General features: G+C 48.1%; 1 protein-coding gene across 2 annotated transcripts in view; it reads left to right on the top strand.

Moving 5' to 3' along the window:
* The first annotated feature begins 12,722 nt into the window (after positions 1-12,722).
* Positions 12,723-17,522, top strand: part of LOC110508256 (microtubule cross-linking factor 1-like) — a 123,674-nt gene continuing 118,874 nt past the window's right edge. For both annotated transcript variants that reach the window (XM_090226013.1, XM_090226011.1), the window contains exon 1: positions 12,723-15,500. In XM_090226013.1, coding sequence (XP_090082139.1) covers positions 14,547-15,500 — 954 coding nt within the window. In that variant the 5' untranslated portion in view covers positions 12,723-14,546. The remainder of the gene's footprint in view (positions 15,501-17,522) is intronic.

Genomic DNA, 17,522 nt, shown 5'->3' with positions numbered 1-17,522 from the left:
ATCCACCCTGCTGAGACCCCCCCTACCCCTTCCACCTCCACCATCTTCCCTGCTGAGACCCCCCCTACCCCTTCCACCATCCACCCTGCTGAGACCACCCTACACCATCCACCCTGCTGAGACCACCCTACACCATCCACCATCCACCCTGCTGAGACCACCCTACACCTTCCACCTCCACCCTGCTGAGACCCCCCTACACCATCCACCATCCACCCTGCTGAGACCCCCCCTACCCCTTCCACCTCCACCCTGCTGAGACCACCCTACACCATCCACCTCCACCCTGCTGAGATCCCCCTACCCCTTCCACCATCCACCCTGCTGAGACCCCCCTACACCATCCACCATCCACCCTGCTGAGACCCCCTACCCCTTCCACCTCCAACATCCACCCTGCTGAGACACCCTACTCCTTCCACCTCCAACATCCACCCTGCTGAGACCCCCTACTCCTTCCACCATCCACCCTGCTGAGACCCCCCTACACCATCCACCATCCACCCTGCTGAGACCCCCTACTCCTTCCACCTCCAACATCCACCCTGCTGAGACCCCCTACTCCTTCCACCATCCACCCTGCTGAGACACCCTACTCCTTCCACCTCCAACATCCACCCTGCTGAGACCCCCTACTCCTTCCACCATCCACCCTGCTGAGACCCCCCTACACCATCCACCATCCACCCTGCTGAGACCCCCTACTCCTTCCACCTCCAACATCCACCCTGCTGAGACCCCCCTACCCCTTCCACCATCCACCCTGCTGAGACCCCCCTTCCACCTCCACCATCTACCCTGCTGAGACCCCCCTACCCCTTCCACCATCCACCCTGCTGAGACCACCCTACACCATCCACCCTGCTGAGACACCCTACTCCTTCCACCTCCAACATCCACCCTGCTGAGACCCCCTACTCCTTCCACCATCCACCCTGCTGAGACCCCCCTACACCATCCACCATCCACCCTGCTGAGACCCCCTACTCCTTCCACCTCCAACATCCACCCTGCTGAGACCCCCTACTCCTTCCACCATCCACCCTGCTGAGACACCCTACTCCTTCCACCTCCAACATCCACCCTGCTGAGACCCCCTACTCCTTCCACCATCCACCCTGCTGAGACCCCCCTACACCATCCACCATCCACCCTGCTGAGACCCCCTACTCCTTCCACCTCCAACATCCACCCTGCTGAGACCCCCCTACCCCTTCCACCATCCACCCTGCTGAGACCCCCCTTCCACCTCCACCATCTACCCTGCTGAGACCCCCCTACCCCTTCCACCATCCACCCTGCTGAGACCACCCTACACCATCCACCCTGCTGAGACCACCCTACACCATCCACCATCCACCCTGCTGAGACCCCCCTACCCCTTCCACCTCCACCATCCTCCCTCCACCCTGCTGAGACCTCCCTACCCCTTCCACCATCCTCCCTCCACCCTGCTGAGACTCCCCCTACCCCTTCCACCTCCACCATCCTCCCTCCACCCTGCTGAGACCCCCCCTACCCCTTCCACCATCCTCCCTCCACCCTGCTGAGACCCCCCCTACCCCTTCCACCTCCACCATCCTCCCTCCACCCTGCTGAGACCCCCCCTACCCCTTCCACCTCCACCATCCACCTTGCTGAGACCCCCCTACCCCTTCCACCTCCACCATCCTCCCTCCACCCTGCTGAGACCCCCTACCCCTTCCACCTCCACCATCCACCTTGCTGAGACCCCCCTACCCCTTCCACCTCCACCATCCTCCCTCCACCCTGCTGAGACCCCCCTTCTACCTCCACCATCCTCCCTCCACCCTGCTGAGACCCCCCTACCCCTTCCACCAGCCTCCCTCCACCCTGCTGAGACCCCCCTACCCCTTCCACCATCCTCCCTCCACCCTGCTGAGACCCCCCTACCCCTTTTACCATCCTCCCTCCACCCTGCTGAGACCCCCCTACCCCTTCCACCTCCACCAGCCTCCCTCCACCCTGCTGAGACCCCCCTACCCCTTCCACCATCCTCCCTCCACCCTGCTGAGACCCCCCTACCCCTTCTACCATCCTCCCTCCACCCTGCTGAGACCCCCCTACCCCTTCCACCTCCACCAGCCTCCCTCCACCCTGCTGAGACCCCCTACCCCTTCCACCATCCTCCCTCCACCCTGCTGAGACCCCCCTACCCCTTCCACCATCCTCCCTCCACCCTGCTGAGACCCCCCCTACCCCTTCCACCATCCTCCCTCCACCCTGCTGAGACCCCCCTACCCCTTCCACCTCCACCAGCCTCCCTCCACCCTGCTGAGACCCCCCTACCCCTTCCACCATCCTCCCTCCACCCTGCTGAGACCCCCCTACCCCTTCTACCATCCTCCCTCCTCCCTGCTGAGACCCCCTACCCCTTCCACCTCCACCATCCTCCCTCCACCCTGCTGAGACCCCCCTACCCCTTCCACCATCCTCCCTCCACCCTGCTGAGACCCCCCTACCCCTTCCACCATCCTCCCTCCACCCTGCTGAGACCCCCCCTACACCTTCCACCATCCTCCCTCCACCCTGCTGAGACCCCCCTACCCCTTCCACCTCCACCATCCTCCCTCCACCCTGCTGAGACCCCCCCTACCCCTTCCACCATCCTCCCTCCACCCTGCTGAGACCCCCCTACCCCTTCCACCTCCACCATCCTCCCTCCACCCTGCTGAGACCCCCCCTACCCCTTCCACCATCCTCCCTCCACCCTGCTGAGACCCCCCCTACCCCTTCCACCATCCTCCCTCCACCCTGCTGAGACCCCCCCTACCCCTTCCACCATCCTCCCTCCACCCTGCTGAGACCCCCCCTACCCCTTCCACCTCCACCATCCTCCCTCCACCCTGCTGAGACCCCCCCTACCCCTTCCACCATCCTCCCTCCACCCTGCTGAGACCCCCCTACCCCTTCTACCATCCTCCCTCCACCCTGCTGAGACACCCTACCCCTTCCACCTCCTCCCTCCACCCTGCTGAGACACCCTACCCCTTCCACCTCCTCCCTCCACCCTGCTGAGACACCCTACCCCTTCCACCTCCACCATCCACCCTGCTGAGACACCCTACCCGTTCCACCTCCTCCCTCCACCCTGCTGAGACACCCTACCCCTTCCACCATCCTCCCTCCACCCTGCTGAGACCCCCCTACCCCTTCCACCTCCACCCTGCTGAGACACCCTACCCCTTCCACCTCCTCCCTCCACCCTGCTGAGACCCCCCCTACCCCTTCTACCTCCACCATCCACCCTGCTGAGACCACCCTACACCATCCACCATCCACCCTGCTGAGACCACCCTACACCATCCACCATCCACCCTGCTGAGACCCCCCCTACCCCTTCCACCTCCACCATCTTCCCTGCTGAGACCCCCCCTACCCCTTCCACCATCCACCCTGCTGAGACCACCCTACACCATCCACCCTGCTGAGACCACCCTACACCATCCACCATCCACCCTGCTGAGACCACCCTACACCTTCCACCTCCACCCTGCTGAGACCCCCCTACACCATCCACCATCCACCCTGCTGAGACCCCCCCTACCCCTTCCACCTCCACCCTGCTGAGACCACCCTACACCATCCACCTCCACCCAGCTGAGATCCCCCTACCCCTTCCACCATCCACCCTGCTGAGACCCCCCTACACCATCCACCATCCACCCTGCTGAGACCCCCTACCCCTTCCACCTCCAACATCCACCCTGCTGAGACACCCTACTCCTTCCACCTCCAACATCCACCCTGCTGAGACCCCCTACTCCTTCCACCATCCACCCTGCTGAGACCCCCCTACACCATCCACCATCCACCCTGCTGAGACCCCCTACTCCTTCCACCTCCAACATCCACCCTGCTGAGACCCCCTACTCCTTCCACCATCCACCCTGCTGAGACACCCTACTCCTTCCACCTCCAACATCCACCCTGCTGAGACCCCCTACTCCTTCCACCATCCACCCTGCTGAGACCCCCCTACACCATCCACCATCCACCCTGCTGAGACCCCCTACTCCTTCCACCTCCAACATCCACCCTGCTGAGACCCCCCTACCCCTTCCACCATCCACCCTGCTGAGACCCCCCTTCCACCTCCACCATCTACCCTGCTGAGACCCCCCTACCCCTTCCACCATCCACCCTGCTGAGACACCCTACCCCTTCTGGCCACCGGAGGGCAGCAGAACCCTTCTGGCCACCGGAGGAGAGCAGAACCCTTCTGGCCACCGGAGGAGAGCAGAACCCTTCTGGCCACCGGAGGGCAGCAGAACCAAGCAGCAGTCTGGAAGCCTCCCAAATTGCACTATTCTCTTCATAGTGCACTTTTGACCAGTTTTTCTAGGGGACAGGCTGTCATTTGGGACGTAGGCTCAGGTGTTCCTGCTTAGACACACCTGCTCTGATAGACGTCCTCCCAGTTCTACTTCTGGGGCTGTATGATATGACACACACACACACACACTAACTAATACAGAGACCTTGTTAAGACACACACACACACACACACACGTACAGTATACACCTGTACACACACACACACACACCTGTACACACACACACACACACACAGAGTATACACCTGTACACACACACACGTACAGTATACACCTGTACACACACCTGTACACACACACACATACAGTATACACCTGTACACACACACAGTATACACCTGTACACACACACACACAGTATACACCTGTACTCACACTTGCCCCAGACTACTTCATCCCGGGGTCCGCTTGGTTAGCTGTGCCTTGCAGCCAGGTGCATCCTAGTTAGAGAGAGAGAGAGAGAACCCTATGGTAGCCACTGCATGATGCAAACACACACACACACATTCACACACACACACATTCACATGGAGACAACTAGAGAAAAGAAACGTGACTGAGGGAGTGGAGCTCCTTGTTCCTCCTCCTATGTAGACCTAGTAACTGTAAGGACTCTGTATCTCTACTGTACAACAAGGAACAGGGACACGTGTCATATTGCACAATTACTTATTTAGGTACATTTTGACGGAAATGTATTTTTGTACATAGTTTAATATAGACAGTTTTTTTTTTTAAATGCTAAATTATCACGTAGTAACTCTAATTAGGTCAAAAATACAAGTAGACACGGTAGTTAGTGTAGAATCAGATGTACAGTACCAGTCAAAATGTTGGACAAACCTTCTCATTCAAGGGTTTTTCTTTATTTAAAAAAAACTATTTTCTACATTGTAGACTAATTGTGAAGATGTCAAAACTATGAAATAACACATATGGAATCATGTAGTAAAAGTGTTAAACAAATCAAAATATATTTGAGATTCTTCAAAAGTAGCCACCCTTTGCACACTCTTGGCATTCTCTCAACCAGCTTCACCTGGAATGCTTTTCCAACAGTCTTGAAGGAGTTCCCACATATGCTGAGCACTTGTTGGCTTATTTTCCTTCGCTCTGCGGTCCAACTCGTCCCAAACCATCTCAACTGGGTTGAGGTCGGGTGATTGTGGAGGCCAGATCATCTGATGCAGCACTCAATCACTCTCCTTCTTGGTCAAATAGCCCTTAAACAGCCTGTAGGTCCTTGTCCTGTTGAAAAACAAATGGTAGTCCCACTAAGCGCAAACCAGAAGGGATGGCGTATAGCTGCAGAATGCTGTGGTAGCCATGCTGGTTCAGTGTGCCTTGAATTCTAAATAAATCCCTGACAGTGTCAACAGCAAAGCACCATCACACCACCTCCTCCATGCTTCATGGTGGGAACCACACATGCGGACATCATCTGTTCACCTACTCTGCGTCTCACAAAGACACAGCTGTTAGAACCAAATATCTCGAATTTGGACTCATCAGACCAAAGGACATTGTTTATTGGCCCACACAAGTCTCTTCTTATTGGTGTTCTTTAGTAGTGGTTTCCTTGCAGCAATTAGACCAGGAAGGCCTGATTCACACAGTCTCCTCTGAACAGTTGATGTTGAGATGCGTCTGTTACTTGAACTCTCTGAAACATTTATTTGGGCTGCAATTTCTGAGGCTGGTAAATCTAATGAACGCATCCTCTGCAGCAGATGTAACTCTGGGTCTTCCTTTCCTGTGGTGGTTCTCATGAGAGCCAGTTTCATCATAGCGCCTGATGGTTTTTGCAACTGCACTTGAAGGAACTTTCAAAGTTCTTGAAATGTTCCGGATTGACTGACTGTCATGGCTTAAAGTAATGATGGACTCGTTTCTCTTTGCTTATTTGAGATGTTCTTGCCATAATATGGACTTGGTCTTTTACCAGATAGGGCTATCTTCTGTATACCACCCCTACCTTGTCACAACACAACTGATTGTCTCAAACACAAAGGAAAGAAATTCTACAAATGAACTTTTAACAAGGCACACCTGTTAATTGAAATGCATTCCAGGTGACTACCTCATGAAACTGGTTGAGAGAATGCCAAGAGGGTGTAACGCTGTCATCAAGGCAAAGGGTGACTACTTTGAAGAATCTTAAATATAAATGTTTGGGTTACTACATGATTCCATATGTGTTATTTCATAGTTTTGATGTCTTCACTATTATTATATTATCCAAACTTTTGACTGGTACTGTATATGTTGTCATTTTGGGGCTGACGTGGATATTCAATCAGAAAACCGGCATTTTGTATTGGACAGGACCATCTGTATCAACAATTTCAACGTGTGTTTGTTTTTTTACGGACAATAATGCCAAATCGCCGGTGTCGTGTTAATTAACAGTGCATTAGGAAAGTATTCAGACACCTTAACTTTTTCCACATTTTGTTAAAGTTACAGCCTTATTCTAAAATGGATTAAATAAAATAATGTCCTCATCGATCTACACACAATACCCCATAATGACATCACAATACCCCATAATGACATCACAATACCCCATAATGGCAAAAACAGAAATACCTTATTGACATAAATATTCAGACCCTTTGCTATGAGACTCAACATTGAGCTCAGGTGCATCCTGTTTCCATTGATCGTCCTTGAGCTGTTTCTACAACTTGATTGGAGTCCAGCTGTGATAAATTCAATTGATTGGACACAATTTGGAAAGGCATACACCTGTCTATATAAGGTCTCACAGTTGACAGTGCACTTCAGAGCAAAAACCAAGCCATGAGGTTGGAATTGTCCGTAGAGCTCAGAGAGGGGATTGTGTCGAGGCACAGATCTGGGGAAGGGTACCATTGAAGGTCCCCAAGAACACAGTGGCCTCCATTCTTAAATGGAAGAAGTTTGGAACCACCAAGACTTTTCCTATAGCTGACCGCCCGGCCAAACTAAGCAATCGGGGGATAAGGGCCTTGGTCAGGGAGGTAGGTGACCAAGAATGGTCACTCTGACGGAGGTCCATAGTTCCTCTGTGGAGATGGGAGAACCTTCCAGAAGGACAACCATCTCTGCAGCACTCCACCAATCAGGCCTTTATGGTAGAGTGGCCAAATGGAAGCCACTCCTCAGTAAAAAGGCACATGACAGCCCGCTTGGAGTTTGCCAAAAGGCACCTAAAGGACTCTGACCATGAGAAACAAGATTCTCTGGTCTGATGAAACCAAGCATCACGTCTGGAGGAAACCTGGCACCTTGCCTACGGTGAAGCATCGTGGTGGCAACTAGTTAGGATCGAGGGAAAGATGAACAGAGAAAAGTACAGAGAGATCCTTGATGAAAACCTGCTCAAGACCTCAGACTGGGTGGGCAAAGGTTCACCTTAGATCAGGACAACGACCCTAAGCACACAGCCAAGACAACGCAGGAGTAACATCGGGACAAGTCTTTGAATGTCCTTGAGTGGCTCAGCCAGAGCCCGGACTTAAACCCAATCGAACATCTCTGGAGAAACCTGAAAATAGCTGTGCAGTGACACTCCCATCCAACCTGACAGGGCTTGAGAAGATCTGCAGAGAAGAATGAGAGAAACTCCCCAAATACAGGTGTGACAAGCTTGTAGTGTCATACCCAAGAAGACTCAAGGCTGTAATCGCTGCCAAAGGTGCTTCAACAAACTACTGAGTAAAGGGTCTGAATACTTATGTAAATGTGATATTTCAGTTTTAATATTTGTTTATGAATTTGAAGAGAAAAAAAATCTAAACCTGTTTTTGCTTCATTGAATAACATTTGAGTAGATTTTAGAGTAAGGCTTTAACGTAACAAAAAGTGAAGCGGTCTGAATTTTTTTCCCAGAATGCACTTTGTGTTGCCTTACAGTCATTATGAATGGCTTGGTTTTCTGTTCCAGTTGTTTTCAGTGTTAACCCTTATCAGTGCCACTCCTGGGGTCACATTCATTATGAGTGGCTTGGTTTTCTGTTCCGGTTGTTTTCAGTGTTAACCCTTATCAGTGCCACTCCTGGGGTCACATTCATTATGAATGGCTTGGTTTTCTGTTCCGGTTGTTTTCAGTGTTAACCCTTATCAGTGCCACTCCTGGGGTCACATTCATTATGAGTGGCTTGGTTTTCTGTTCCGGTTGTTTTCAGTGTTAACCCTTATCAGTGCCACTCCTGGGGTCACATTCATTATGAGTGGCTTGGTTTTCTGTTCCGGTTGTTTTCAGTGTTAACCCTTATCAGTGCCACTCCTGGGGTCACATTCATTATGAGTGGCTTGGTTTTCTGTTCTGGTTGTTTTCAGTGTTAACCCTTATCAGTGCCACTCCTGGGGTCACATTCATTAGTGCACACTATACCAAAACCGTTTTGCAAGAACAAAAAAAAAAAAACTTTCTCCCCCTAATTGGGTTAGTCCCCTATTTCAGTCTGTCAATCTCTATGAAGATGGGAGGTGTCTACATACAGTCAGTCTATATGGGGTGTCTATGAAGATGGGAGGTGTCTACATGCAGTCAGTCTATATGAGGTGTCTATGAAGATGGGAGGTGTCTACATGCAGTCAGTCTATATGAGGTGTCTATGAAGATGGGAGGTGTCTACATGCAGTCAGTCTATATGAGGTGTCTATGAAGATGGGAGGTGTCTACATGCAGTCAGTCTATATGAGGTGTCTATGAAGATGGGAGGTGTCTACATGCAGTCAGTCTATATGAGGTGTCTATGAAGATGGGAGGTGTCTACATGCAGTCAGTCTATATGAGGTGTCTATGAAGATGGGAGGTGTCTACATGCAGTCAGTCTATATGAGGTGTCTATGAAGATGGGAGGTGTCTACATGCAGTCAGTCTATATGAGGTGTCTATGAAGATGGGAGGTGTCTACATGCAGTCAGTCTATATGAGGTGTCTATGAAGATGGGAGGTGTCTACATGCAGTCAGTCTATATGAGGTGTCTATGAAGATGGGAGGTGTCTACATGCAGTCAGTCTATATGAGGTGTCTATGAAGATGGGAGGTGTCTACATGCAGTCAGTCTATATGAGGTGTCTATGAAGATGGGAGGTGTCTACATGCAGTCAGTCTATATGAGGTGTCTATGAAGATGGGAGGTGTCTACATGCAGTCAGTCTATATGAGGTGTCTATGAAGATGGGAGGTGTCTACATGCAGTCAGTCTATATGAGGTGTCTATGAAGATGGGAGGTGTCTACATACAGTCAGTCACAGGGTTCTCTCTTTGTACAGACTCCAAAAAAAACATGTTGCTTTTGAAGTACACTTTATTTTTGGTACTAATATTGTCATGGTAATGTTATTATCCTCATGTTTTTCACTTCCTCTTAAGTTGAAATACCACTAAAAAAAAAGTGATCCGTGTCCCTCCATAGATAAGTTACACTTTCTGTGTTGCATTGTAGAACAGACAGAAATGAAAGTGTAAAGACATGTTCATTTTGTCGTCGGGGAAAGTTTTTGGTGGTGCAACATTCAGTATTGGGATGAATTGATTTTGAGTGACTCGATTTGGCTCGTGTAGATCATTTTAATGGTGAACTACTCCTCAAATTCAACATGGTAGGTCTACGTAGATCAAACCCCAACAAGAAACGATTGAAATGGTCAAAAACAAGAAATCTCTGTGAAGTTAAAGATATGTGTTTTGGAATGCTTTTGGACCCGTTACACCAGCTATCTGGGGAGGATGGACTCTTGTCATTGTGACTTTAGTAATAGTTGTATTTAGTAATAGTTGTCTTTAGTAATAGTAGTAATAGTTGTCTTTAGTAATAGTTGTCTTTAGTAATAGTTGTCTTTAGTAATAGTTGTCTTTAGTAATAGTTGTCTTTAGTAATAGTTGTCTTTAGTAATAGTAGTAATAGTTGTCTTTAGTAATAGTTGTCTTTAGTAATAGTTGTCTTTAGTAATAGTTGTCTTTAGTAATAGTTGTCTTTAGTAATAGTTGTATTTAGTAATAGTTGTATTTAGTAATAGTTGTATTTAGTAATAGTTGTATTTAGTAATAGTTGTCTTTAGTAATAGTTGTCTTTAGTAATAGTAGTAATAGTTGTCTTTAGTAATAGTTGTATTTAGTAATAGTTGTCTTTAGTAATAGTTGTCTTTAGTAATAGTTGTATTTAGTAATAGTTGTATTTAGTAATAGTTGTATTTAGTAATAGTTGTATTTAGTAATAGTTGTATTTAGTAATAGTTGTCTTTAGTAATAGTTGTATTTAGTAATAGTTGTCTTTAGTAATAGTTGTATTTAGTAATAGTTGTCTTTAGTAATAGTTGTATTTAGTAATAGTTGTCTTTAGTAATAGTTGTCTTTAGTAATAGTTGTCTTTAGTAATAGTTGTCTTTGGTAATAGTTGTCTTTGGTAATAGTTGTCTTTGGTAATAGTTGTCTTTAGTAATGGTTGTTTGAAAGGCCTCAGATTGAAGGTTTATACCTTTCAACCGTTAGTGAAATGTCAGTGATGGAAATGTTGGATTGGTTTTGAGTCAAGAAAGGCTGCCTCTCAAATTGATTGTTGTCTAGATTGTCCTATCAATATACACATAATATTTTAGGTCAAAATGCATAGTTAAGATACAGGTAACTGCCAAAGAAAGGATACGTTTGAAAAATCGGTGCTTCCACACAGGTGTGGTTCCTGAGTTTAATTAAGCAATTCACATCCCATCATACTTAGGGTCCCATCTTCAGCTGCTACACTGGTCCAACCCCCAAGGCACTGGTCATTGCTGATTGGCTAGTCCAGTACATCTTTTAGAATCTAATACCCGACCTTACCTGACTGTCACCAGCTGGACTGTCACCAGCTGGACTGTCACCAGCTGGACTGTCACCAGCTGGACTGTCACCAGCTGGACTGTCACCAGCTGGACTGTTACCAGCTGGACTGTCACCAGCTGGACTGTCACCAGCTGGACTGTCACCAGCTGGACTGTCACCAGCTGGACTGTCACCAGCTGACTGTCACCAGCTGGACTGTCACCAGCTGGACTGTCACCAGCTGGACTGTTACCAGCTGGACTGTCACCAGCTGGACTGTCACCAGCTGGACTGTCACCAGCTGGACTGTCACCAGCTGGACTGTCACCAGCTGGACTGTTACCAGCTGGACTGTCACCAGCTGGACTGTCACCAGCTGGACTGTTACCAGCTGGACTGTCACCAGCTGGACTGTCACCAGCTTCCTGTCACCAGCTGGACTGTCACCAGCTGGACTGTCACCAGCTAACTGTCACCAGCTAACTGTTACCAGCTAACTGTCACCAGCTAACTGTCACCAGCTAACTGTTACCAGCTAACTGTTAGGCTATGATAACATGAACTCTAATTGAACCCTTTGAGCTGTCCTGCTATTGTTTATTGTTTTCTTTGTGGTATTTATTTGTGGTTCTTGGAAGTGTTTCTGGTGCATATGGGTTACGGGTTACATACAGGGGTGGAATTGACATGTAAAAAATCTCAGCATTTTTGAGCTGAATGCCCAGTGATACAATGGTTGTGACTCGCCTTTTTCCCCACCTTCAATTCCACTCCTGGTTACATGTTTTAGACTGTTAGATTGAGAAGGAGTCCGATCAAGTATCAATCAATCAATCAAAAGATCGATAGATTGATTGAGATCAAGTATTTAAATAAATGTACACTACCCCCCCCCCCCCCCCCCCCCCCGCTCAGTTAGTAATAAACATGGCATTGACCATCTCTGTTCTACAGACAAGTCTATCTATACTCTCTGGTGTCCTACTATAACCATCTCTGTTCTACAGACAAGTCTATCTATACTCTCTGGTGTCCTACTATAACCATCTCTGTTCTACAGACAAGTCTATCTATACTCTCTGGTGGGGGGGTTCGGAAGAGGAGAGGGATTGGCCTTGCGGCTCGCGTTGGCCTTGCGGCTCGCGTTGGCCTTGCGGCTCGCGTTGGCCTGACGGCTCGCGTTGGCCTAGCGCCCTATGAGGTTACTTTATGCTGGTGTTTCCTTTGTTTTGGCAGGTACCTGTTACACACATCCTTTTAAAGCTGTAATCTACTCAAACTGACACGTCTGTTTGAGATATTACCACAACAACAAAGTGATTGCAAACAACCAACATTGTCGTCGCCCCCCCCCCCCCCCCTCTGACATCATTGCACATGCGATTAGAACAGCAGTAGATGTCCTGCTATTTATTTTCCCTTGGTGATCCTCAACACTGCTTCATCAACAGAGCAAAACCCATAACAACGATGCTGGGGGAGGACCGTGTCCATGTGTCCCCCCCACCCCCCCTGCAGATTCCATCTTTTTAAAGATGAAAGACAGTACTGTGTATTAGAGTTGGGGTTCATTTGTATTAAACTCAGTGACTTATTAAGGAAATTTATATGAATTTAAAAGTGAATTTTGTAAAATAAGTTTTCATATAAATGTCTGGTTTTATTTCAGTTTACTTAGAAGTATTTTTTTTTCGAATTATAGTTTACTTCCTGAATGGACCGACTTCAATTCACCTCAACCCTGCTTTTATATAAAACAAGTTTGAGTTATTTGGAAAATAAAAAAAAACAGTTGTCATGTTTTGAAGTGGATTTTGGTATTGATAACATTTTTTTTGTTGCGTTCGTGTAACTAATGAAGTGCGAATAAAGATATATATTTATTACCCAAACTGCTCTGTTGTTCAATGATGCATGCTGCTGTTTCACAGTTAGACCACCTGCCATTGGTTTTGCTCTTCTTTATGTTGACATTTTATATTTAACCAGGCAAGTCAGTTGAGAACAAATTCTTTATTTACAATGACGGCCAGCCAGGGAACAGTGAGTTTAACTGTCTTGTTCAGCGGCAGAAAGACAGATTTTTACCTTGTCAGCTCGGGGGATTCGATCTAACAACCTTTTGGTTACTAGTCCAACACTCTAACCACTAGGCTACGCTGCCACACCAGGAAAATGCAGTGTCCCATAGAGATTTAAGCATAAAGACCTGGTGGCATATGGCCTATATATCATGGCTAAGGGGTGTTAGGAGTTTAAAAACGGTATTACCAAAACTACTGAGTGAGGATGACAGTAGACCACCGGACAGTGCTGTTTGATAGTGGATATAAACACTACTAAAATGTATTTTCTTCTTTGAAAGTGAAGGATTTATGTGAATTAAATATATGTTTTCTGCCTCCGTTTGCTATTTGAAACTCCGTTTGTTGACGTCAGCATTTCGGTTACATAGAAACCGTTATAAACCCCACAGCACCTGCTTCAGCACCGTCTCTTGAGTATTTCCCCTTTCATACAACAACCACTTGCTCATTTCTAAAAAGTTTTGTAGTAGGACAATATAGGTATCTTTATAATACAATTGAACAGGGTATGGAGAGGAACTACTACTGGGTAGTGGATGAGTGACTCACTTTTTGATATCCGTCATCTTAAATGGTGTGCGTTCGTGCTTGTCTCTCGTGCGTGACTGAGTGTGCGATATTGGGGCATGCGCACGAAGGCACGTCTGACCTGGGTGCCATGTTTTCGGTGAGAAATTTGTGAGAAATAACGCGCATGCGCCCTGGTAGGAACCACCGCACGGCCGGCGTCAGGCTCGAGACGGCAGGGATTGCAGATTTTCCCTGTCAGACAGACGGAAGGAATGAGAAAGGGCGAAGGACTGGGGAGCCACTGACACACGGACAGACAGGGGCCCAGAGAGAGAGAGAGGACGAGATGGAGGAATGAAGGAATCATATCAGGGAATAAGAAAACGGCTGGATTAATAATTCAAACCATTACACTTTACAACCAGCGACACCGCAGATGCCATCTGTTTAGCATCGGTTTGTGCAATAATCCCGTGTATTGCCGCGATTCCTTCATTCAAGGAGAAAAAGCGGAGAGCCACCTGGCTACTATCATAGAGCGGAGTACAATGACAACCTGGTGAATGTAGGATAATCTATCTAACCAACGGAATGCAATACAACCGGAATAAAGGACCGTTCCGGGTGAGCATCACCAACCGGGAGTGATGAGAAGAACCACGGGGAGACAGGACCGTGTTTCTGCTGTCGCCTGTCAAGGGTATTCTTCCTGTGTGTTGTGGACTGAACATTTATTCTTCCAGCACCCTCCTCCTCCTCCCCTCCTCCACCGGTGTCGTCTGGGGGTTGTAACATGGAGAGCTCCAGTGGCTCTGGGATCAGCGAATCCACCAAACCGCCAAACCACCAGTTGGAGAAGAAACGGTTAAACCGAGCATCGTCTCCGGCCAGGCCGTTCCTGAAGGATGTCCACTCCTTCCGCTCCTCGCCCAAACCAACGGTTATCGTACCAAAATCCCCCAAACTGACCAAGCATCAGCACTCTTCTCCTGTGCCCGTGTCATCCAATCAAAGCCGCATCACCAGGCGCACCCCAACCGGAGCGAAGGATAACAAACCAGCCGCGGTGAAAAGTCACAGCACCAAGTCCTCCACAGGCACGAAAAAGACTGTTAAGGTCATCCAACATGCAGCCCCGGAGCATAAAACGACCACCGCCAGCAAACCGACTTCGGACAGCAGTCCACACCTCGCCCTCAAAGCCAAGAAGAGTAAAATAGCCACTCTGACCGCGTCTCACCACCGCCCACTCAGCCATGCCTCACCAATCCGCGTCCCAACCGGTGCTATCCCTGTCGGCAGGGTCAGTCAGACGGACAGCAACTCCGATCTCTCCGACTGTCCCTCTGAGCCCCTATCCGAAGAACAACGCCTGACCGCGGCCGCCAGCAGCGACGGGGAGTCGGGGGGCTCTGGGTCCAGCGACAGGGATCATGTGGGAGCGGATTATCCTCTGCAGGCAGGAGCATCAGCAACAGACGCGGCAGGGGCTACTGCTTGTAGTGGTGGGCTTTCATTGCGCACCACGGAGGGTAGCGCGGAGGGTGCGGTAGTGGCAGCAGCGGGGAAAGGCGGCATGGCTCAGGCTCCAGGAGCAGGTGCTCACGGTCACGGAGGAGATGGGAGTAAACAGGAGAAATCATCAGCAAGCGCACCATTTATAAAACTGGAATGCAGCAAGGAGATAACCGAGGAGGATTTGATACGGGAAATTGAAGACCTACGTTCTGAAAACGACTACCTCAAGGTAAAGAAGGCTGTGGGAATGATTTATATTTCTCATAAATAATCACATTGTCTCTTATTTATGGCAATAGATCGTGTGTAAATCCATAGTGTCGTTTCTGCATCGCCAATTGCTGTAGTCAGTGTAGGCTGCTGTCGTAGTAATAGCCTCATTGATTATAGTGTTATATTTGCAGCCAGTGAATCACTGTATCATTTTTTTTGAATGACTTCAGATCCTCACTGTTGGTTTGCAGTGACATTTACCTGCTATTCGCTGATGGCTCCTGTTGATATAGTTGACTACCGTCTGGTAGTGTGTTGGAACCTAGAAGTCTGCTTGGGACATGATGTATCATCAGGTTATTGATGTTCTCATCATTTAAATCCCAAATGAGATGTGTCTTTCATCACAAAAAAACCATGGTAACACAATAATAATCTTCAATCTCATCGTGTTTTTTTTGAATGGTCAAAAAACATTTATTCTCTAAATTTAATAGATTTTGAATGGTCCAAAAACATTTATTCTCTAAATTTAATAGATTTTGAATGGTCAAAAAACATTTATTCTCTAAATTTAATAGATTTTGAATGGTCAAAAAACATTTATTCTCTAAATTTAATAGATTTTGAATGGTCAAAAAACATTTATTCTCTAAATTTAATAGATTTTGAATGGTCAAAAATATATTTCCTCTAAATTGGATGGCATCCGAAAGATTCTTCTCTTGCTACATGAAATCCAATTTCAAATGTTCAAACTAACCATTTTTTTCCAACATGGGCTTTAGGCTATGTAGGTTATATATTCAGATAAGAAGTTGGGGAGGAGGAAGAGGAGGAGGAAGAGGAGGAGGAAAGGGGATAATGCGGCATAATTTTCCAGTTTCAGTTAAATGGATGGATGAATTCATATGCATCGTGTCTGACACTGTGGGATTGTCCTAACTTGATCACAGCTCACTCTAGCTCTCTGTTCATAAAGCTGTAATCTACATTGGCTCCTCCTCTCCTCTCTTCTATTCTCTTCTCTTCTCTCCTCTCCTCTCCTCTCCTCTCCTCTCCTCTCCTCTCCTCTCCTCTCCTCTCCTCTCCTCTTCTCTTCTCTTCTCTTCTCTTCTCTTCTCTTCTCTTCTCTCCTCTCCTCTCCTCTCCTCTTCTCTCCTCTCCTCTCCTCTCCTCTCCTCTCCTCTCCTCTCCTCTCCTCTCCTCTCCTCTCCTCTCCTCTCTTCTCTTCTCTTCTCTTCTCTTCTCTTCTCTTCTCTTCTCTTTTCCTCTCCTCTCCTCTCCTCTCCTCTCCTCTCCTCATAATGGGCCAGTCCCATAGGACCGATAACTATCAAATGTCCCATGTGTTGTCAGAGGTTCAAACAATTCTGTTTTTCACTGTCAGTCTAGTCTCTGTCTATCTCTTTGTCTGTTAGTCTGTCTGTCTATTTCTCTGTCTGTCTATCTCTCTGTCTATTAGTCTGTCTATCTCTGTCTGTTAGTCTGCCAGCTGGGGCCACAGTCACACTCCCTATCTCCTCTCCTTCCTCCTGTCCTATTCCCACTTCTGTCTCTCTCTCTCTTCTCTCTATCTCTCTCCGTCCCACAACACAAGCACAGTTCAGGCTTCTCTCTTCCCTTCCTGCAACATAATACCTTCACAAAAATCATTAAGAGGTTATTGATTATTCGGGATGGACAGAAAAGGAAGATAAATGAAAGTGCAGAAGCACATGGCGCTAGAGGCTATAGGCCTGTGTGTCTTTATCAGTACGGGTTGATAGTGTTTAGGATCAGGTCATCAGTATTGTGAGGCTATAGGCCTGTGTGTCTTTATCAGTACGGGTTGATAGTGTTTAGGATCAGGTCATCAGTATTGTGAGGCTATAGGCCTGTGTGTCTTTATCAGTACGGGTTGATAGTGTTTAGGGTCAGGTCATCAGTATTGTGAGGCTATAGGCCTGTGTGTCTTTATCAGTACGGGTTGATAGTGTTTAGGATCAGGTCATCAGTATTGTGAGGCTATAGGTGTGTGTGTCTTTATCAGTACGGG

Source organism: Oncorhynchus mykiss, chromosome 28 (genome assembly GCF_057628025.1).
Source record: "Oncorhynchus mykiss isolate SJ-2025 chromosome 28, ASM5762802v1, whole genome shotgun sequence".
Lineage (NCBI taxonomy): Eukaryota > Metazoa > Chordata > Actinopteri > Salmoniformes > Salmonidae > Oncorhynchus > Oncorhynchus mykiss.
This window is presented reverse-complemented; position numbering and strand designations above follow the sequence as displayed.